Raw genomic sequence first — 24,289 nt, 5'->3', positions numbered from 1 at the left:
AGAGGAAAGGGAACACTTGTACACTGTTGGTGGGAATGTAAATTGGTGCAGCCACCACAGAAAACAGTATGAAGGTTTCTCAAAATATTAAAAAAATAGAACTATCATATGATCCAGTGTTCCACTTCTGGATATTTTCCCAGAGAAAATAAAAACATTAATTTGAAAAGATATATGCACCCCTGTGTTCACTGCTGCATTATTTACAGTGGCCAAGATACAAAAACGACCTAAGTGCTCATTAATGGATGACCGGATAAAGATATGTGGCACATATACAATGGAATATTACTCGACCATAAGAAAGAATGAAACCTTGCCACGTGCAACAATGTGGATGGACCTACAGGGCATCACGCTAAGTGAAATGACCCAGACAGAGAAAGATAAATGCCGTGTTATTTCTCTTATATGTGGAATCTAAAAACCAAACAAATGAGCAAACAACAGAAGAGAAACAGATTCGAACAAACAGGTGGTTGCCAGAGGGGAATGCGGATAAAAGAAATAGGCCAGGGAGATTAAGAGGTAGAGCCTTCCAGTTGTAAAATACGTGAGTCGCAGGGATGAAATGTACAGCACAGGGAAAACATAATGTAATATCTCTGTAGGTGACAGCAGAGATGAATGGATAAAGATATGTAGCACATATACAATGGAATATTACTTGACCATAAAAAAGAATGAAACCCTAGAGGGCATCATGTTAAGTGAAATAAGTGAAAGTCTGGTAACCAGACTTGTGATGGTATCATTTTGTAATGTACAGAAATAATGAATGCTATTATTATAATACATTGTGTACCTGGAACTAACATAGTGTTGTAGGTCAATTCTACTTCAATTTTTAGAGAAAGAAAAATAGTTAAAACTGTAAATTCTATGCTATGTATATTTTATATACATATTATATACATATATTTTACAATAAAAATAAAGAAATACCTGAGAAAATGGAATGTCATAATCTCTGTAGAAACCAGATCTTTTTCTGTGGGAAGTTTCTGTATGTTCGACCTCTGAATCAAGGCTATAGTCTGAACTATCATCACTGGATGGAGAATTATGCTAAAAGAAGGAAAAACCAAAACTGTTACATTTACAAAAGGAAGAAAATTTAACTAGTAACTGAATAAGCTTATTTCAACCAGAGGGGCCAACCAATAGATTATATTATCCTAGTAGGTTCTGAAGTATTAACTGAAAAATTCTTGCTCCAAAGACCACCTCCACCCCAGCTTCTTTACAATTTTCTGAAGGAAAGTACATATTCCTCTTTTCTCAGAGATTTTATGGCAGCATTTTCTCCATCATCCCTTTGGCCCAAGGACTTCAAACAGAAAATATGCTCTAAAGGTATCTTAAATTTAAGTTAATCTTAAAGGAAATAAAATTGGTTCCTCATCACCAAAAAGGTCCTAGAACGTGAATTGAGTATGAATTATTATTTTTTTTACCTAAAACGGCTTTAGAGTTCTTAATCTATTGTATAAGTACTCTAAATCTAAAAGATACCAAAACATTCCAAATTATAGATATAAAATAAATCCAATCCACAAAATTGAACAAAGATGAAATGCAAACCACAAGTAATTGATAGTGATTGACAAATATCATGAATAAGTTTTTTCAAGTATGAATGCAATTTCATTCATTCAGATCACCAAATCTCCTCCATCTAGTCAAAATAATTACCTTCCCAGGTTGAGCATCCTCTTTAAAAATTTTTTTTAAAGTTCTTATCAACAAAGACACTGGCTCTATATTTTATTGTCCTTGCATTTCCAGCATGAAGGTCTAGAACAAACTCAGTAAAAATGTGCCAAACTAAATTGAGCTCTTGATACTTTTGACGGAAGGATCTGTTTTCCTCGATTCCGTTCTTACATGCTCACTTAAGATGACTAACTGTTTTCCTCTACATTGTTCTTAAACGTTCCAGGGTTTAGTTTTGTGGTGCTGCTCTGTTTCTGTTGATATGATAGGTGATATGAAGATCTTTTTATAATTATATTATGAAACACTTTAAGCTTAAGTATCTAATCTTTTTGGTTAGGATTTGAAATAAATATTATTGATTTAAAGGCCAAATTTGCTGTGTTACTAGCAGAAGTCAGCTCTGGCTCAAGACAACACTTCTCATTTGAAAAACACTAAGAAGACTCGCCTAAGAAGAAGTTCAAACAAGGGCCTTGCTTCAGGAAGAGCCATCAGAGAAGAGAAGATTCTGCTGAAAGAAGAAGATTCTTCAGGCTGCTGCTGCTGCTGCTGCTAAGTCGATTCAGTCGTGTCCGACTCTGTGCGACCCCATAGACAGCAGCCCACCAGGCTCTGCCGTCCCTGGGATTCTCCAGGCAAGAACACTGGAGTGGGTTGCCATTTCCTTCTCCAATGCATGAAAGTGAAGAGTGAAAGTGAAGTTGCTCAGTCGTGTCCGACTCTAGCGACCCCATGGACTGCAGCCTACCAGGCTCCTCCATCCATGGGATTTTCTAGGCAAGACTACTGGAGTGGCTTGCCATTGCCTTCTCATTCTTCAGGCTATCCCCCCGCAAAATGAGTCTAGAATACAGATTTAAGAAGCCATTAGGTAGGCTATTATAAAAAAAAAAATACACTATGTGGTTCATATATAGTAATAAATAAGAGTAATTATTAACCTGAAATTAGCAACTGGACTACATTAAAAATAGCTAGAAATAGAAGAGAGTAATTAAAATTATTACATTTTTAAGTGAAAAGGATAGTATACTTTTTATTTCAGAATTTTTGTGTTTCTTTTTTTGGGGTATTGTTTAGTATCTGTTTAGTGTTTGAAAGTGTTCCTTTAATTTTGTTTTTTACTTATAATACACTGGTGGATTATTTCTTTCAATCCACTTGGTTGCTAAGTACTAAAGTTCAAGTCTAAATGATTATGTTTTCTGTGGGACTCTTTAACAGCATGATACCACATCCTGGTGAGTAAAGAGGGCAAAAGACGGATAGTAGAAAGCTAATTAACAGGACAGCCACTTAGTGAACCCTTCAAATATTCAGTGCCAGAAAGACTTTAGAGACTTCAGTGACTTCCCTGAACATGGCAGCCTTTTCACACCTTTTTGCTTTTGTATTCTTTGTGTCTCTTCAGTCAACCAACTAATTCCTACCTGTCCTTCAAAAATCTACCATAAATGAGGAAAATAGTTTTCTGTTTCACTGTCTATTTTTCCAAGTACCAGTATCACACTGCTTTAATGACAGAGCATTAATGTGCTTTAATATGTTAGGGTCACCCCATATATTCCTCCTTTGGGGGTTTTCCTATCTATTCTTGGATGGTAGTTTTAAAGGTAAAGTCCACAAATTATTACTCCTGTCCTCAAGAGGTAAAGATTAATTCTTCTCCCCTTGAGTGAGGCCTAAATTTAGAAGCTTGTTTCTAGTAAACAGATTTTGTCCAAAGTGCTTAGGTTAAGAAGAAGACTGTAGCTGTCATCGTGGGTGCTCTCGCTTGCTCTCACTGTTGGCTCACTTGCTTTGGAGGAAGTGAGCCAAACCATGAGGACGCTGCTGTGACATGTAAAGAGGCTCACATGCTGAGGAGCTGAGGCTGCCAAGAGCCTCGTGACTGAACTTGGACGAGGAAATGACTGCAACCTCACAAGAAGTGCTGAGCCAGAATCACAAAGTTAAGCCATACCCACGTTTCTGACCCACAGAAACAGAGAGGCAAACTTTCATTGTTTTAAGCTTCTAAGTTTGGAGTAGCAATCTGTGCAGCAATAGTTAGCTAATACAGATTCTGGAAATGTGGTGCTGCCAGTACAAACATCTAAAAGGCAGGACTGGTTTTGGAATCAGGCAAGGAATAGATACTGGAATGACCTTAAAGGAGCACTAGTGAAAGCCTAGATCACCCTTAATGATCATTAGTAAAATTTTGAAATTTGGGGTAACTTAAAGGAAAGAGAGATATCTTATTAAAAGTGGAGGGGTTTCCCTGGTGGCACAGTGGTTTGATCCCTGGTCTGGGAAGATTCCATATGCTATAGGGCAACTAAACCGGAGTGTTACAAATACTAAGCCTGTGCTCTAGAGCTCGGGGGCCACGCCTACTGAGACCACGCACTCTGGAGCCTGTGCTCTGCAAGAGAAGGCACAGCAATGAGAAGCCCGTTTACTGCAGCCCCAGCCGCCACTTGCCGGAACTACAGAAAGCCCATGCAGCCACAGACCCAGCACTGCTGCTGCTAAGTCGCTTCAGTCGTGTCCGACTCTGCGCGACCCCATGGACAGTAGCCCACCAGGCTCCCCCGTCCCTGGGATTCTCCAGGCAAGAACACTGGAGTGGGTTGCCATTTCCTTCTCCAACGCATGAAAGTGAAAAGTGAAAGTGAAGTCGCTCAGTCTTGTCCAACTCTTAGCGACCCCATGGACTGCAGCCCACCAGGCTCCTCCATCCATGGGATTTTCCAGGCAAGAGTACTGGAGTGGGGTGCCATTGCTTTCTCCGACAGACCCAGCACAGTCAAAAGTAAATAAAGGAGTGGCAAAGGAAGATCTCCGTTCTATAGTGCAGAAACCTGGCAACACTGTTACATTCAGTAAAACGGAAAGTAGGAAATAAGCCTAATGAACTTTTTCAAGTTTTTCAAGTTTTTTCAAGATTTTCAAGCAAAATGTTGAAAGTACCTCTCTATGAGCGAAGATAGATAACTTAAAGGAAGAACTGTTAAAAATGAACCAGGGCATGATGGTTTCAAAAGTTCTTAGGCAATGGCACCCCACTCCAGTACTCTTGCCTGGAAAATCCCATGGAGGATTTTCCATGGAGGAGGCCTGGTAGGCTGCGGTCCATGGGGTCTCGAAGAGTCGGGACACGACTGAGCGACTTCACTTTCACTTTTCATTTTCATGCATTGGAGAAGGAAATGGCAACCCACTCTAGCGTTCTTGCCTGGAGAATCCCAGGGACGGGGGAGCCTGGTGGGCTGCCGTCTATGGGGTCGCACAGAGTTGGACACGACTGAAGTGACTTCGCAGCAGCAGCAGCAGCCTCAAAACATCTAACTTTGTTTTTGCTTCCCCTTTTTCTTGACTAGTTTGGTCAATAATTTATATATCTTGCTGATTCTTTTATAAAACTGACTTTACATTTTAATTTGTTAAATTCTGCTTGTAATTTTAAGTTCTTCCTTTTTGTTTCTCTCTTTTCTGTTTTCTAGATTTTAATACCATAATAATTTTTCTTCTGATAATTTTTTAGTTATCCTCCATATGTCAAAGTTTTATCATTATATTCCTGAAATTCTGCAGTTTTAATCTGTGTTCAAAGGCATTTCTGGTTTCTGACTTTGTTATTAATGTCTTATTTTATTGCACTGTGGTTTGAGATTGCTCTTTATATTATTTATACTCTACTGAATTAACTGGAGTTTGTTGCCTATGACATGGTCTGTTTTTGTGAATATTCCAAGTATACTTGAGAGGAAGATATATTCTCAGGATTCAGAGCTTACTATATGTTTATAGTATTTCTGTAATATCCTTATCAACTCTTCATCCATTTGATTGATGTCTTTGGGATAAGAGAGGTTACTAGTGTATCTCCTTTATATTACTATTCCTATTTCTTCTCATAGTTCCTATAGTTCCTACTTTATTAAAATTGATATTTAAGGGAATATAAAATATTAGCAACATAGCTTCATGAATTATAATCCTTAACATTATAAAATACCCTTCTTTGCTTCTTGCAATGCCTTTTTTAAAAAAATTGTTTTTAGTTGGAGAATAACTGCTTTACAATATTCTGTTCTCTTCTGCCATACAATGTGAATCAGTCGTAAGTATACATATGTCTCCTCCCTCTTGAATCCCCTCCCCTACCCACCTCAACACGGCACTCTGTTCAATACCTTTTTGACCTAAATTTGACTCTTCTTCTGCCACACCCCTACAGCAGGCAGGATCTTAGTTTTCAGACCAGGGATCGAACCCATGCTCCCTGTATTGGAAGCATGGAGTCTTAACCACTGGACCGCCAGGGAAGTTCCTTGACTTTTTCATATATCAACACTGTGACTTCTGCCTTCTCTTTCTTTGCATTTGCCTGGTATTTCTTTACCCATTTTTTAAATCTTTCTCTTTTACATAGCTTAGAATTAGATTTTGCATTCTTGGGGAGTGTATCTTTTGGTATTAGGAAGGTATTTGGTATTAGGTATTGGTATTTTTGTTTCAATTACTTCTTTCAGACTGCTTTTTTCCAATAACCTGTGCCCCTGTCCCTTCTTTGCATATTATTTGTTTACTAGAAGAACTAATGTTGACATTAGGTAGTAACCTCTTCTTTTCTTTCCTCTCTTTCATTCTCAGGATAATAATTTGAGGTATATTTTAAAATTCTCAGTTAATAACTATAAAGCTACCAATAAAGTTATCTTGCTTACGATATATTCTTCTGCTTTTCCTGACACCTTCTATAGCCATAATGTTTCGATACATAATATTCTGCCCTGCTTATGTTCAGTATTTATTTTTAGTTTTATAGACAAATATGCAGTGTGTATAGATCACTCTTGCTTTATCACTCAGTCATTTTGGATATCTGAACTTGTTCTCTAGTAGAGTTTATGAGAAGGCTTATGACATTGTTTCCTGATTTCTTTTATATACAGTTTTTCTGAGGACATTATATTTGAAATTTGGTATGTACCTGGATATAAAAAGCTTGGCTCACATTTTATTCAAATATGTTATTCCATGATCTTCTGGCACAAAATGGTGACATCAAAATTTTTTTTTTATAAATCTGATTTCCCTTTCTTAATCAGTGACTTGGTCTTTTTGCCTAAATGATCAAAGTTTCCCCCTGCAAATTCTACTGATGCTGTCTGATCATAGTTTGTATTATTTTCGTAATTTTTAAAAATCATTTTGAAATATTAGGTTAAGTTTTTCATGCTTTGTGGGCACTCTTTCTTTTCTGGAAGAATGTCATTCTCTCCATTTTCCTCCTTCTTTTTAATAACAGTAACTTGTGTGGAATGTGATCATGGTCCAATCTTGCTGCTCACGTATCAAAGTAAGAATGGACCAGGAAACTGCCCCAGCTTCACTCTCATGTTGTTAACATGAAGCACGAAAAAATATGGCTGTATATGTTCTGAGATAAGCCAGCCCTGCTCGCTAACCCATTTTTCCTTCCTTAGCCCTATTATTCTTATCCTCTCAATCTAGATTCTACTCCCAGCAGCTGTCTCTTCAGGGTGGGACTCTGTTCTAGAAGAAATCTAGTTGATCAGCATTATGAGTTCATGAGACCCAGACCATCCCAGCCCCATCCAGTTTTACCCGGTCACCTTATACGCACACAGGAATTGGAAACTAGTACAGGCCCCTCTCGGTTTCCAGTGAGGTGTCTCAGTTTGGCCAACAGGCTCTCCACATTCACTGGGGACTCTTTCATTTGAGATGAATACCTGTTGGTAATCTGTTTTCTGGAAATTTCTTTACCTTTTCTCTGCTTCATTTCACACAGCTGCTGATCCTACTCTAGTCTTGAGTCTGTGGTTTAGCTTTATCCTTTTGTACTTTTGAGGTTTGTGGAGGTAACTTGTTACTTCATTTTTCGGTAGATGTTGCCAATGCATTTTTGGTTTTGCCATCCTAACTGCTGTTTTTATGGCGGAAATTCGGGGAGTTTAAAAAAATTACCCCACTACTACTGCCAACATTAGTTCTCTGTCAATGTAAGTTCTCTCTGCTCAACCCTAATCCACATCATTCTGTACCCAGCACTCAACTATTCTCTTGATAGCATTTGGCTTTCAGCTGTTTCATGCCTCTCTCCTTCTCGTTTCAGTGTAACCTCTGTAAGAGCAGAGACTGTTTCATTCATGACTGTAACCCCCAGCATACAGCACAGAGATTTCCACAGCAAGCATGTAGTAATACTTATGAATGAATAAATAAATGAATGGGCAAACAAGGCCAGTGCTGACAATCTACATCTGTGGAGAATGAAATTTTCTTTCCTTAAGCTTTCAGTATTTTTGCACACAATTTTCTATCAATCTAAAAGGTTTATTCTAATTTGTATTAAAAATTTACTTTGATTATTTTTAAATCTTTAAGATATTTCACATAATCTTTATATTAAGAAAATCTATTAAGCACATAAATCAAAAGATCTAATCCATATATAAGAAAATAGGCAATGATTTATACTCACTAATTTTCAGTGTAGTGTTTTACATTTCATAAAAATTTACCAAAGAAACAAAAAATAGATTCTAACTAACCTTATGCTTCTCACGTTTTCTCCTTTTGGACTTTTTCTTCTCTTTTTCTTTCTTGTGTTTTTTCCTTGATTTTCGGTAGGCTTTCTGATTTTTCTGCTTTTCATCCTCTTTTGCTTCCTGTTCCTGTGTTTCTTCAAATCCTGCATCATCTATTTCACCATCTTCTAATTCACCATCTTCTCTGTAAAAGGCAATGAAAGTGTCAACTTTCAAATGTCAACTCTAAAGGGAATATTATAGAAACATTTCCAAAAGAAAAGAAAAATGAGTCAAGATTTTAAGTTATACTCAGTAAGATTAGGGATTGGCCAATTTTCTATAAAGGGTTGCTATTGCTAAGTCGCTTCAGTCGTGTCCGACTCTGTGCGACCCCATAGACGGCAGCCCACCAGGCTCCTCCATCCCTGGGATTCTCCAGGCAAGAACACAGGAGTGGGTTGCCATTTCCTTCTCCAATGCATGAAAGTGAAAAGTGAAAGTGAAGTGGCTCAGTCGTGTCTGACTCTTCGTGACCCCATGGACTGCAGCCCACCAGGCTCTTCCGTCCATGGGATTTTCCAGGCAAGAGTACTGGAGTGGGCTATAAAGGGTTAGATAGTAAATATTTTATTTTTTTATTTTTTATTTTTTGATAGTAAATATTTTAAATTTGCAGGCCACATATAGTTTCCATTGCAAATCCTCCTTTTTTAAAAACACCCTTCAAGAATGTAAGCAGCAATTTAAGCAGCTATAGTTTGCCAAACTTGGATTTAGATTAAAAGCATTGACTCTCACCAAACAAATGAATGAATGTATAATGCAATACTGTCCAAAAGTAACACTGCAATAATTGTTAGGTTGCTGCAAAAGCAATTGTGGTTTTGCATTGTTGAAATTTGCCATTTGATACTGGAATACATTCTTAAGTAAATGTGGCTATGTTATACATAATTTTAATGTACATTTCTCACTTTATGTTTCTTTGCTAATGACTTATTGCTGCTTATTTTATATTTATTTCAGACTATGGAAATGATGTTAGACAAAAAGCAAATTTGAGTGATTTTCTTATTTTAGTTTAAAATGGGTCATAAAGCAGCGGAGACAACTCGCAACATCAACAATGCATTTGGACCATGAACTGCTAATGAATGTACATGAAGTGGTGGTTCAAGAAGTTTTGCAAAGACGAGACTCTCAAAGATGAACAGCATGGCCACTGGAAGTTGACAATGAAAAACCAAGAGCAATCATCGAAGCTGATTCTCTTACAACTAATCAAGAAGCTGCCGAAGAACTCAACATAGACCACTGTATGGTCATTTGGCATTTGAAGTAAGTTGGAAAAGTGAAAAGGCTTGATAAGTGGGTGACCCAAAAAAAAAAAAAAATTATCGTTTTGAAGTATCATCTTCTCTTATTGTATGCAACAACAAACCATTTAAGTGTATTTTATATTACAGTCAGCAACTAGTTTCATGGCTGGACTGAGAAGAAACTCCAAAGCATTTCCCAAAGGCAAACTTACATCCAAAAAAATGTGATGGTCACTGTTTGGTGGTCCACTATGAATCAGGACGAAACCATTATATCTGAGAAGTATGCTCAGCAAATCAATGAGATGCACTGAAAACCACAACACCTGCAGACAGCCTTGGTCAACAGAATGGGCCCAGTTCTTCTCAGTGACAACGCCCAACCTGACTGCATGTCCCACAACCAGCACTTCTGAAGTTAAATGAATTGGGCTATGAAGTTCTGCCTCATCTGCCATATTCACCTCACCTCTCACCAACTGACTACCACTTTTTCAAGCACTTAGACAACTTTTTGCAAGGAAAACACCCGCAAACAGCAGGATGCATAAAATGTTTTCTAAGAGTTCATCGAATGCTTAAGCATGGATTTCTATACTAAAGGAATAAACAAACTCATTTCTCATTGGCAAAAAAGTGTTGATTGTAATGGTTCCCTTTTTAATAAAGATGTGTTGAGTCTACTTATAATGATTTAAAATTCACAATCCAAAACTGCAATTACATTTGCACCAACCAAATACCATCTACTAAGCTACCATAAAAAAGAAAAGAAGGAAGGACAGAAGGGAGAAACTAAAATATTTTAGGAAGCAAACATTCTAACTACTGGAAGGAATTTTTAATTTATTGGCCCACAGACAGCTATGTATATTAGTTCTCATCATAAGAGTAAACTTTAATAAGAAAACAAATTTTAATAGTAGATAAGTAATAAAACATGAACCACAAAAGCAGAATAAATACCTCAACTTGAATCTGTAAAAAATATTCACAGCAAAAGCAAAAATCTACAAATTTTTATATTATGACATTTTTATAGTTATAGAAACCCAAATGTTCAATAACAACATTTTAAAATGCAAATTAATCAACTGATGTACATAGAAGGTGTGTGTGTGTTACTTGCTCAGTCATGTCTGACTCTTGGCAATCCCAGGGACTGTAGCCTGCCAGGCTCCTCTGTCAATGGAATTCTCCAGGCAAGAATACTGGAGATTGCGGTTTCCTTCTCCAGGGGATCTTCCTAACCTAGGAATCGAACTCACCTCTCTGTGGCTCCTGCTTGCATGCAGATTCTTTACCGCTGAGACACCAGGAAGTCCTCCATCTTAAGTACTCGCCTAACAATTCTCAGTTGTTTATATCTGCACTCTATATATTATATATGAATGACTCGCTTATTGTTTGGTGAAGCAGAGTATGTGACTGTGTCTTTCATAGCTGTATCTCTAGGCTCTGGCACAGTGCCTTGCTGTTTACTGAATGACTGAATGGAAAATATCCATAACCCTTGCAGTTTAGAATAGGCACACAATATCACCCTAAGATGATTGTGAAGTCAGTGTTATTCTTCCCCAGTTTCTATCATAAAATCAGAGGTATATGTCTAATTTAGGTTGATGTGAAAATTTCATGTGAGACAGGTTCAGCATACTGGCTATTTTAATTTTAAAAGTTTTGAGCTTTTATAATACTATAGTATCTTACAGCCTAAGAAAAATGAGTGCATATATTCACCGAAGGACAAGCATAAGAAAGTTTTTAACACTTTTAGTCATAATGGTAGAAAATTTAAACCCAAATATCCATCAACAAGTGAATGGATAAACAGTGCTTTATTTATATAATGGAATCCATAAAGCAAAGAAAAAATTAAATATTGTACCACTAAACACAATATGATGAATCTGCAGACATAAGCAAAAGAAGCTAGACATAAGAGACTACTGTGTGATTCCATTTATATGCACTTCAAGAAACTAATCGATGGTGACGTAAGTTAGAATAGTAATTACCTCTTGGAGGTTTATAACTAACAAAAAAAGACTACTAAGGAGCCTGTATAGTACATTAAAATATTCTCTATAGATGGGAATGGTGATTACTACATACACACATGTAAAAATTCATCAAGTCTGAAAAATTCAATTAAGAAGTGTGTATTTTACTGTCTGTATGTAAAATTCTAAATGCAAATAATAAAACCTAGAGGTGTGCATCCTTTCTTTTACCACCAGTCTCGACCAGCTTAAGCTCCTAAAAGTGTTAAGACCTTTTATATCTTAAAACCGCTCATTCATATTTAGAATTCTGACTAGAGATACTGAAAATATTAAAGAAAGCAGGGAAGAAAGTAGGGAAAACCACTAGACCATTCAGGTATGACCTAAATCAAATCCCTTATGATTATACAGTGGAAGTGAACACTAGTTTCAAGGAATTAGATCTGATAGAGTGCCTGAAGAACTATGGACAGAGGTTAGTGACACTGTACAGGAGGCAGTGATCAAGACCATTCCCAAGAAAAAGAAATGCAAAAAGGCAAAATGGTTGTCTGAGGAGGTCTCACAAATACCTGAGAAAAGAAGAGAAGCTAAAGGCAAAGGAGAAAAGGAGAGATATACCCATCTGAATGCAGAGTTCCAAAGAATAGCAAGGAGTGGTAAGGCCTTCCTCAGTGATCAATGCAAAGAAATAGAGGAAAATAATAGAATGGGAAAGACTAGAGATCTCTTCAAGAAAATTAGAGATACCAAGGGAACATTTCATGCAAAGATGAGCATAATAAAGGTGAGAAACGGTATGGACCTAACAAAGCATAAGATACGATGAAGAGATGGCAAGAATACACAGAACTATACAAAAAAGATCTTCATGACCCAGATAACCATGATAGTGTGATCACTCACCTAGACCAGACATCCTGGAGTGCGAAGTTAAGTGGGCCTTAGGAAGCATCACTATGAACAAAGCTAGTGGAGGTGATGGAATCCCAGTTGAGCTATTTCAAATTCTAAAAGACGATGCTGTGAAAGTGCTGCCCTCAATATGCCAGCAAATTTGGAAAACTCAGCAGTGGCCACAGGACTGGAAAGGTCAGTTTTCATTCCAATCCCAAAGAAGGGCAATGCCAAAAATGTTCAGACTACCACACAATTACACTCATCTTATATGCTAGCAAAGAAATGCTCAAAATTTCTGTCCAAGCCAGGCTTCAACAGTACATGAACCATGAACTTCCAGATGTTCAAGCTGGATTTAGAAAACACAAAGGAACCAGAGATCAAATTGCCAACATCCGTTGGATTATCAAAAAAGCTAGAGTTCCAGAAAAACATCTACTTCTGCTTTATTGACTACGCCAAAGCCTTTGGCTGTGTGGATCACAACAAACTGTGGAAAATTCTTAAAGAGATGGGAATACCAGACCACCTGACCCGCCTCCTGAGAAACCTGTATGCAGATCAGGAAGCAACAGTTAGAACTGGACATGGAACAGACTGGTTCCAAATTGGGAAAGGAGTATGTCAAGGCTATATATTGTCACTCTGCTTATTTAACTTATATGCAGAGTACATCATGAGAAATGCTGGACTGGATGAAGCACAAGCTGGAATCAAGATTGCTGGGAGAAATTATCAGTAACCTCACATATGCAGATGACACCACCCTTATTGCAGAAAGTGAAAAAGAATTAAAGAGCCTCTTGATGAAAGTGAAGGAGGAGAGTGAAAAAGTTGGCTTAAAACTCAACGTTCAGAAAACTAAGATCATGGCATCTGGTCCCATCACTTCATGGCAAATAGATGGGGAAACAGTGCAAACAGTGACAGACTTTATTTGGGGGCTCCAAAATCACTGCAGATGGTGACTGCAGCCATGAAATTAAAAGATGCTTGCTCCTTAGAAGAAAAGTTATGACCAACCTAGACAGCATATTAAAAAGCAAAGGCATTACTTTGCCAACAAAGATCCATTTAGTCAAAGCTGTAGTTTTTCCAGTAGTCATGTATGGATGTGAGAGTTGGACTATAAAGAAAGCTGAGCACCGGAAAATTGATGCTTTTGAACTCTGGTGTCAGAGAAGACTCTTGAAAGTCCCTTGGATAGCAAGGAGATCAGTCCATCCTAAAGGAAATCAATCCTGAAGATTCATTGGAAGGACTGATGTTGAAGCTGAAACTCCAATATTTTGGCATGTGAACAAGTGACTCATTTGAAAAGACCCTGATGCTTGGAAAGATTGAAGGCAGGAGGAGAAGGGGATGACAGAGGATGAGATGGTTGGATGGCATCACCGACTCAATGGACATGAGTTTGAGTAATCTCCGGGAGCCGGTGATGGACAGGGAGGCCTGGTGTGCTGCAGTCGATGGGGTTGGGAAGAGTCCGACACACCTGAGCAACTGAACTGAACTGAACTGAACTGAAAGGCTCCTGCGACTAAGCAGACAGACACAAAGGATCCTGCTGAGTCTTCTGGAAGAAACACAAAACCTCAATAAAAGAGTATACAAGTACTCTGGAGGGATGATATTACAAAGATATTACTCATGGACACGGAGAAGGCAATGGCACCCCACTCCAGTACTCTTGCCTGGAAAATCCCATGGACAGAGGACCTGGTAGGCTGCAGTCCATGAGGTTGCTAAGAGTCGGGCACGACTGAGCGACTTCACTTTCACTTTTCATTTTCATGCATTGGAGAAGGAAATGGCAACCCAATCCAGTGTTCTTGCCTGGAGAATCCCAGGGACGGGGGAGCCTGGTGGGCTGCCGTCTCTGGGGTTGCACAGAGTCGGACACGACTGAAGCGACTTAGCAGCAGCAGCAGCAACTCATGAACACAGCTCTTTGGGATAAGCTGTTCACAACAACAAAAAAAGACATTTTTCAGAGTAGACAACCTGACAGAAGTAGACTGCTTATCCTAAAACCAAGAGAACACAAATTCTAGATACTTGAAAACTATTGCCTGTAGCACTTTTCCTGCTTTGTTCTAATTCATTCTGTCACTTCCTCCCTCAGCATAGATGATAATGCTGGGAAACTGCTCTGCGCCAGCACCCCCCTGACCACCATACATGTCTCCACACAGGCCACACAGGCAAGGCTTAATCACAGGCTGATGTAAGCCTGAGCAGACGCCCTGTGATCCTCCCAATTATGAAAAGGAAAGTGCTGCTGCAAGGCTATTTCTCACCTGCCTCCTTACTTGGAGGCAGGCTGCTGTAAGGCAATTTCTCATCCACCTTCCCTGGTTTCAGTGAGGCCTTAGATTTTCCACCTTGCCCACCTCTTATCATATAGCTGTAAACTAAGAAACTGCAAAGTTGCACTACAGAAACTGCTCCTCAGTGACACAGTGCCCTGTCACCCACCTTGCCCACGCCTCTCTGACCTCTTTGGTCTCAGTGTTACCTGTCAGACAAGGGAGGTGAGGAGCTGACCCCATGCTGATTGGGCATGTGTCATCTGCGTATGAAATAAGCTGTCTGAATCTTACTTGCTGAAGCTGTAGCAGGTGTCACAAAAAGCTTGCTTGAGTCTGGCATTTGCCTGTGCCTACTCTGTTTCCTTCAACCTGTATGGCTTACGTATGATCCTCTAATGATTAAGCTTTAACCTAAATCCCTACCTTAACCTCCAAAACTAGGTATTTTCCCTTCGAGAAAATACTGGTTGGCTATACTGGTGTCATGGAAGAGCTCCCTGACCTGAGTTTTTGTGATTTTTGTTTGTTTGTTTGTTTACAAGCGGTTAAGGTCCCAAGCTGGACCTTGAACATTTAAAAAATGTTTTAAACACTTAAAAAACTAGATGGTTCATCTTATGTGTTCCAGAAAAAGGTTTCTCCTTACAAATTACCAGTGGTAAAATCTGTATATCTACAAGCCTTCAGATCACTTCTATGCTTATCCTTTACCCAATACATTCTTACACCCTCTAGAATGTATTTGGCTTACAGAAACTAGCTTATTCCTTTAAAAGACTATCTACAGCCATGACAATTTTCACTTGGCTTGTTTTTTTCTCCAAGTCAGTCTTAGCACTTAGTCTGTCTCTAACAAAATACAAATTCTTTCAGGAATGGGACTTTATACAAAAATATGGGCAAAATTACATATTTTAATTAGCCTAATATCATTCATAGTCATATGACAACCTTTGCAAATTTTGTTTAGTTCTATATATGTTATCTGTACTCCAGAGATAACAGAATTCCTTCCCTACTTTTGTTATAAGTAACTGTTCTTCTGTTTTTAAAACTATATGTGGTCCTTCTAATCTTTATTTCCTGTATCAACAACACTCTTTATCATATTTACTTCATCAAAACCTCACTTGCAGGACTTCCCTGGTGGTCCAGTGGTTAGACTGCACTTCCTGCAGGGAGCACTGGATAGATTTCTGGTTGGGGAACCAAGATCTTGCATGCCAGAGGGGCCAAAAAAAAAGAAAGGAAGAAGTAACCTAACTTGCATATATAGGTAAAAAAAAATATATATATAGCAATGAAATAATTAGATATTTTCTTCCCATCTCCTTCAGGAGACCATTCTTCTCTGGGACGAATGGACATTGATCTGAAGGGGTACTAACCACCCTACAGGAAAAAAAAAAGTTACTCCCTTAAAGTCGGAATCATTAGGGCTCTGTCTTCAACTAAGGGGGTCATATAATTAGAAAAATTAATAAAAAGTGTGTTATTTACATTGACTGAGAAGATAATATCGTAAAGTCCTAAAAGAACAACAAACTAAAGTCACTGATCCAAGTGGTTGTAGATAACTGCATAGCCCTGGATTTCTTCCTGGCAAGCCAAGAAAAATATATAATATATAGCTAGCACTTCCTGCTTCTCATGGAATAATTCCGTAGTGGAAGTTGATCAATCTATACTCAAACTAAAAGACAACTTGGCTGTCAAAATTGAACTCAGAAGGGAGCTTTATCATCTGACCCGCTGGCCAGGAAAGGCGTCTCTGGTCATCATTCTAAAGTGCCTTTCAGTTTCTCCTTCTAACAGTCATGGCTACTCTTACTTTTCCTTCAGTGCCTTGTCTCCAAAGACAGATGTGCCACTGCACCGCTGTTATTTCATCAGATGATACAAAAATCAATTTTTATAACAGAAGACAAAGGAATTCAGTTAAACCAAGGCAGAGTTCCTACAAAGACCAAAACCTACACAGCAGTAAACATGTAACTTGCTGTTTATCTGAGTAGGAGTAAGGGGAGATTTTTGTTAAAACTTTGCCAAGCTCCCAGCATGTATATACAGAAGAGCTAAACTGTATGCCCCTGAGCCTAACAGATACTTTCATAACCCTCCTAAGACAGCTTCATAAAGTAATGCCTGTGCTTTTGTGACATAAGCAGAAAAAAAATCAAAAGAACTTCCATTTCCCAAATTAACCAATGAGAACTTAATACCCAGAATTCCTCCCAACATGTAATAAACATTTTATATCCCTCTTTATCCCTTCCACTTTCAGCATGGAGACACACTGAAATTGTTTCCTACCCAGCAAGCAGATTAACAGATTAATTTTTCTTTTTAATAAAGTTCTAATTAAAATATAAATTTTAAAAAATAAAAAAGAATTTTAAACACTTGGGGGAAAAAAGAGAAATTCTCCTCTGAGCCCTTATAAAGACAATATCATTGGATACAATAGGCAGTACTTGATGTAATGGACAGTATCCTCAATAGTGTCCATACAACCAATACAACCTTTTATCATTTACAGTATACCCCAATTTGAACCAAGGTCATACTGCCAAACTTCAACTGAGAAAAAGCAATTATATGAGGAAATAAAGTAATAGTGTCCAAGTGTTCAACCACAACCATCTGATGTTTTGATTTAAGCCAGGGATGAGAACCACAACATCTAGCTAGAGCAACAATTCTCAAAAACTATATAAGAATCTTTTGTCCTCCTAGCCAAAAAAAAAAAAAAAAAGCACCATTCATTCATTCAACATATTTATTCACTGCTAATTGGGGATACAATGGTAAACAAAAAAGATACGCTTTTCTTCTCTCATGAAGTTTTCAATCTAGTGATGGGGGAGCCAAACATCAATCAAAGAATCATACAAATAAATATAATAGCCATATATTAACATGAAGGAGATAAAAGTGCTACCAGTAGACACAATAGGAGGAAATCATCTGTCAGGGAAGTCTGGAAGGCTTTCCCTGAGGGAGCCATGAATGAATTGAAAGGAAGAGTCAGCCTAGGAGGTAAGGGGTAGGGGAGGGTCTCTGGCAGACAAAGAAAACAGGATAAACAACATTTCCTTGTAGAACTGAGATAGGAAGGGAGACAAGGCCAGTGTCCCTGGGTCATAGAGAAAAGGGCAGAAGCTGGCTCATCACACTGGAGTGATGGGGTAGCACTAGGTCATGCACTACTTTTACCATGTTTGGAGTGTATCCTAGAGAAATCAAAACACATTTGGAAGTATTTCTAGGAAAGGAGGCTATGTAACTAGATTTCTGGAGAAGGAAATGGCAATCCACTCCAGTACACTTGCTGAGAAAATCCCATGGACAGAGAAGCCTACAGTCCATGGGGTCGCAAAGAGTCGGACACAACTGAGCAACTTCACAACTAGATTTCTATTCTGAAATATACATTTAATTGAGAGTGAAAAACAGATCTAGAGGAGAGACAAAACAGGTGCAGGAAAAGCAGGATGCCACTGTGACAATCCAGCATGAGTCCAAAAGAAGAATGGAACATATATGGGAATTCTGACACTAGAGCACTACACTCGAGTATACACACTATTACTAATGGAAATGTTTTTTCTCCAACAGTCTTGAGGCAAAAAACAAAAACAAAACAAAACAAACAAACAAACAAAAATGCTGAAAACTACTCATATAGAGAAATGAATAGATTATCCTTCAGGCAACCCTCTGTGAATACTACAAACATTCCCATGAATTATACCTTTAAAATGTCATCTCATTATTGCTGAGCCCATTCCTTTGAACAGGATCAAGATTTCCCTTAAATATAGTAAAGTATATGAATAAATAATATGCTAATCTTCTCTATCACAGCAGCACATAATCCCGATCAGTTAAGCCTTAAAGTATTCAAAGAAGACATAATTATCTGATGCAGTAATTAATATATCAGTAACATAATAAAGAAACATCTAAATTCAAACAATGTAACATACCAGTGAACTTCCCAGTATAAATTTATACTGTGCATACTACCATTTTACAGAGCATACCACCAAGTCATTAAATTAAAAAACCTGAGCAAAGAAAAGAGTCCTTAGAGGGAGACTTCGGAGAAGCCAATGGCAACAGCAGCAGCAGAGGGAGACTTATGCTTTTATTTAAATACATTTTCAGGAAATAATAAAGATCAAAAACAAATGGACTCTACATTCAACTAAAGAACTAAAAAAGGGGAAAACTGAAAACAATAAGAAGAGTGAAAATAATAAATGTGAGGACAGAAATCAAAATAGAGAACAAAAACAATAGAAAATACAAATAAAACCTTCTTTAAAAGGCTACCTTTTAAAAAGCATTACTACAGTACCAGTTTGTTTTAGTCCTGCAATCATTCAAATTTAGATATGAACAAACAGAAAATGTAAATGATTCCATTTTAGCTGTAATAAGTTAACTCTGTTTCCCCATAAAGGCCAAAATATTGCTTTGAACCAGAACCTTTAAAAAGCTTGGGGCTATCAGAGTATTATGGATACATGACTTTAACAGATAAAAATATCTCTCAGCAATTTTTAGTCTATACTTTCTATCATCTAATTATTTCACTATTTGCCTATCTTCAATTCCAGCTGTGTTCATAACAAACTAGTATTAATTCTGAAGTAAAGTAATATCTTAATCCAAATTTGTAGGAAAAAATAAAAAATTTATATCATCATATATAATATGATATTTAACAATTACTGAGCACTTACAAGGCTGCCATGCATGCTGGATCAGTTCACTTCACCTTCATGTTAACTCTATGAAATAAAGTGGACCCTTAACAATGTGTGATGTGACCCCTCTGCACATAATTTACAGTTGGCCCTCTATATCAGAGGTTCTTTGAAACCTCAAGGTTCATAACTGCAGATTCAACCAACCTAAGTTTGCATAGTACGTAGTCTTTATTATTGAAAAAAAAAAAGTAAAAATGTACCCACACAGTTCAAACCAGGTTTGTTCAAGGTCCAAATATAACTATTATTATCCCCATATAACTAGTGAAGAAGGGAGACAAAGAGCTTAACTAACTCTGTTAGTATTAAGTTGGCCAAAAGGTTTGCTCGGTTTTTTCGGTATGATGGCTCTAGTAATGCTGAGTTGTCATTAACTTCATTAGAAACAATTCCCCTAGATTGCATTGTGACAGGTGACATATCAGCATGCACTAAAAAAAATCAACACCGGTGAATTTTTGTGTAGCCATTTCAATATGGAAGAAAAAAGCAGCATTTTTGGCATACTATGCTTTATTATTTTAAGAAAAGTAAAAATGCAAGTGAAACACACAAAAAAAGATTTGTGCAGTGGATGGAGAAGGGGCTGTGACTGAGTGAACACGTCCAAAAGTGGTTTACTAAGTTTCGTGCTAGAGATTTCTTGCTGGACAATGTTTCATGGTCAAGTAGACCAGTTGAAGTTGATGGTGATCAAATCAAGATATTAACCGAGAACAATCAACGTTATACCACGCAGAAGATAAATTTACATACTGAAAATATCCAAATCAAGTATCGAAAATCATTTGTATCAGCTAAGTTATGCTAATCACTTTGATATTTGAGTTTCACATAAGTTAAACAAACAACACCTTTTTGACTGTATTTCTATTTGTGATTCTCTACTTAAACATAATGAAAACATTTCATTTTTAAAACAAATTGTGATGGGCAATGACAAGTGGATACTGTACAACAATATGGAACATAAGAGATCATGGGGCAAGCAAAATAAACTACTACCAACCACATCAAAGGCCAGCCTTCATTCAAAGACGATGATGGTGTATATATGGTAGGATTGGGAGCCCTCTATTATGAGCTCCTTCCGGAAAACAAATGATTCATTCCAAAAAGTACTGCTTCCAATTTGACCAACTGAAAGCAGCATTCGGCATGAAGTATCCAGAATTAGTCAACAGAAAATGCATAATCTTCCATCAGGATACCGCAAGACCATGTTTCTTTGATGACCAGGCAAAAACTGTTACAGCTTGGCTGGGAAGTTCTGATTCATCAGCCACATTTACCAGACATTGCACCTTCGAATTTCCATTTATTTTTGTCTCTACAAAATTCTCTTAATGGAAAAAATTTCAATACCCTGACTATAAAAGTCACCTGGAACAGTTCTTTGCTCAAAAAATTAAAAACTTTTGGGAAGATGCAATTATGAAGTCGCCTGGAAAATGACAAGGACTCCCAAGTGGCACAGTGTAAAGAATATGCCTGCCAACCCACAAGATGCAAGAGGCGTTGGTTTGATCCCTGGGTTGGGAAGATTCTCTGGAGGTGCAAGTGACAACCCACGTCAGTATTCTTACCTGGAAAATCCCATGGACAGAAGAGCCGTGGGCTATGGTCCACCAGGTTGCAAAGAGTTGGACATGACTGAGTGACTAAGCACTGCACGGCACAGTGGAACAAAACGGTGAATACGTTGTACAATAAAGTTCTTGGTGAAAATGAAAAATGTGTCTTTTATTTTACTTAAAAACTGAAGGAGCTTTTTGGCCAGCCCAACAGATGACACAGCTAGAATCCAGTCTAAGCCATTTGATTCCCAGATAATACCCCAGTTAATATCTTTCTTAACTTTGTTGCTCTAATAGCTACAAATGGTACATAGCATATGAAGGTGTTTACTGTAAAATTCTTTCAACATATTTGTAAGTTTGAAATTTTTCATACTAAATTTTAGGAAAAAGAAACTTCATGATTTAGGTGGTGTTTTAAGATATGATACAGAGAAACTACTGAGGTCCAGAAGTTGCATTTCTGACATGTAAAAGTAAATGTGTTATATTCCAATAAAAATTAACTAAAAAACCAGTAAACATGAGTTACTTCAATTCCACAGGCATTATTTTAACATTTGTCAGGAAACAGAGCCACCATGTTATACCAGTTGGAGTAACAGAACAGAGCTTGGAGTTATGAAATGCTATAGGGTTTTCTTTTTATTGAATACTATGTTTTCAAGTGCTCTAAAGGTAACAGTAAAAAAGCAAATTTATTGAAAATATTTTTAAAGAGGTAAAAAGACTTGATCAAATCATGAGCACTGGAAAATGGTCTCCCTATTTCGTTTCAGGGTCCTCAGCAAGTTGTTAAAAGTGGTGCAGTTCAGGTAACAGCCTACTAAGTGAAATTCTCTACATCAAAGTCAGAAAAGGGGAAGAAAAGAGAGGAATGCTGGAAAAAATGAAAATTGCTATGTTATTACCAAGGTTCCACATTCAATTAAAACAAGAAGGGGCCCAACACAAACATCCAGAAATGAACATGAAATACTTAAGGTAGTTGGCTTTGACCCAAACCAAAATCAAACAAACAAAAACCTTTCTTATTTAACGAGAACCCAGGACTCTGGCAAAGTGAGATCACCTGAACCTGGAAATTAAATTAGGAGTGTTAAACAAGAAAAATAACCAACAACAGACTTCTTAAAAGGACAATTTAATGCTTTAAATTTGTGGCATTTTACAACCAAATACTTAAACAAACAAAAAATCATAGTAGTGTAGAAGAAAAGCTCTAGAGCCAGAAGGATGTGGGTTCAAGTTCTGCTTCTCAGTTATACACTAGGTATATGAATTTGAACAAATTATCTCAACCCCTAATATTCATTTCCTCATCATTGACTCAAAGGACCTGAGTTTGAGCAAACTCCGAGAGATAGTGAAGGACAGGGAAGCTTAGCATGCTGCAATCCATGGGGTCACAAAGAATTAGACACCACTGAGTGACGTGAACATCATCTACAAAAAGGGATTAATCAATTTACCACCAGAGTTACGGATTAAGTGAGATAAAGTTAGCTAGTGGAGGTGATGGAATTCCAGTTGAGCTATTTCAAATCCTGAAAGATGATGCTGTGAAAGTGCTGCACTCAATATGCCAGCAAATTTGGAAAATTCAGCAGTGGCCACAGGACTGGAAAAGGTCAGTTTTCATTCCAACCCCAAAGAAAGGCAATCTCAAAGAATGCTCAAACTACGGCACAACTGCATTCATCTCGCACACTAGTAAAGTAATGCTCAAAATTCTCCAAGCCAGACTTCAGCAGTATGTGAACTGTGAACTTCCAGATGTTCAAGCTGGTTTTAGAAAAGGCAGAGGAACCAGAGATCAAATTGCCAACATCCGCTGGACCATCGAAAAAGCAAGAGTTCCAGAATAACATCTATTTCTGCCTTATTGACTATGCCAAAGCCTTTGACTGTGTGGATCACAATAAACTGTGGAAATTGTGAAAGAGATGGGAATACCAGACCTCCCGACCTGCCTCTTGAGAAACCTATATGCAGGTCAGGAAGCAACAGCTAGAACTGGACATGGAGCAATGGACTGGTTCCAAATAGGAAAAAGAGTACGTCAATGCTGTATACTGTCACCCTGCTTATTTAACTTATATGCAGAGTACATCATGAGAAGCGCTGGGCTGGAAGAAGCACTAGCTGGAATCAAGATTGCCAGGAGAAATATCAATAACCTCAGATATGCAGATGACACCACCCTTATGGCAGAAAGCAAAGAAGAACTAAAGAGCCTCTTGATGAAAGTGAAAGAGGAGAGTGAAAAAGTTGGCTTAAAGTTCAACATTCAGAAAACGAAGATCATGGCATCTGGTGCCATCACTTCATGGCAAATAGATGGGGAAACAGTGGAAACAGTGGCAGACTTTATTTTGGGGGGCTCCAAAATCACTGCAGATGGTGATTGCAGCCATGAAATTAAAAGATGCTTACTCCTTGCAAGGAAAGTTATGACCAGCCTAGATAGCATATCCAAAAGCAGAGACATTACTTTGCCAACAAAGGTCTGTCTAGTCAAGGCTATGGTTTTTCCAGTGGTCATGTATGGATGTGAGAGCTGGACTGTGAAGAAAGCTGAGGGCCAAAGAATTGATGCTTTTGAACTGTGGTGTTGGAGAAGACTCTTGAAAGTCCCTTGGACTGCAAGGAGGTCCAACCAATCCATCCTAAAGGAGATCAGCCCTGGGTGTTCATTGGAAGGACTGATGCTAAAGCTGAAACTCCAGTACTTTGGCCATCTTATGCGAAGAGTTGACTCATTGGAAAAGACCCTGATGCTGGAAGGGATTGGGGGCAGGAGGAGAAGGGGACGACAGAAGATGAGATGGCTGGATGGCATCACCGACTCGATGGACATGGGTTTGAGTAGACTCCGGGAGATGGTGATGGACAGGGGGGCCTGGAGTGCTGCGATTCATGGGATCGCAAGGAGTCAGACACAACTGAGCAACTGAACTGAACTGGATAAGTTAGCATTGTACCTACTAGACAGCCCTCAACAAAAGTTCCATTTCTTCTGTGATCTACCTGAAATACTGGCATGTGAATAAAATGGGTATGCTAGACTGAAGGAGGAAACAGAATAGGCTCTATGTTGAAAGCAGGACTCCATCTTGGGGCAATCTGT

At 38.1% G+C, this 24,289-nt stretch overlaps 1 protein-coding gene across 2 annotated transcripts in view; it reads right to left on the bottom strand.

Moving 5' to 3' along the window:
• Positions 1 to 24,289, bottom strand: part of ZC3H6 (zinc finger CCCH-type containing 6) — a 76,080-nt gene that overhangs the window by 37,495 nt on the left and 14,296 nt on the right. For both annotated transcript variants that reach the window (XM_070380069.1, XM_070380068.1), the window contains exons 2-3: positions 8,289 to 8,469; positions 946 to 1,068 (exon numbers count right to left, since the gene is read on the bottom strand). In XM_070380069.1, the coding sequence (XP_070236170.1) occupies positions 946 to 1,068; positions 8,289 to 8,469 (304 nt within the window). The remainder of the gene's footprint in view (positions 1 to 945; positions 1,069 to 8,288; positions 8,470 to 24,289) is intronic.

The sequence above is a fragment of the Bos mutus genome, chromosome 11 (assembly GCF_027580195.1).
Source record: "Bos mutus isolate GX-2022 chromosome 11, NWIPB_WYAK_1.1, whole genome shotgun sequence".
In the NCBI taxonomy this organism is placed as follows: domain Eukaryota; kingdom Metazoa; phylum Chordata; class Mammalia; order Artiodactyla; family Bovidae; genus Bos; species Bos mutus.
This window is presented reverse-complemented; position numbering and strand designations above follow the sequence as displayed.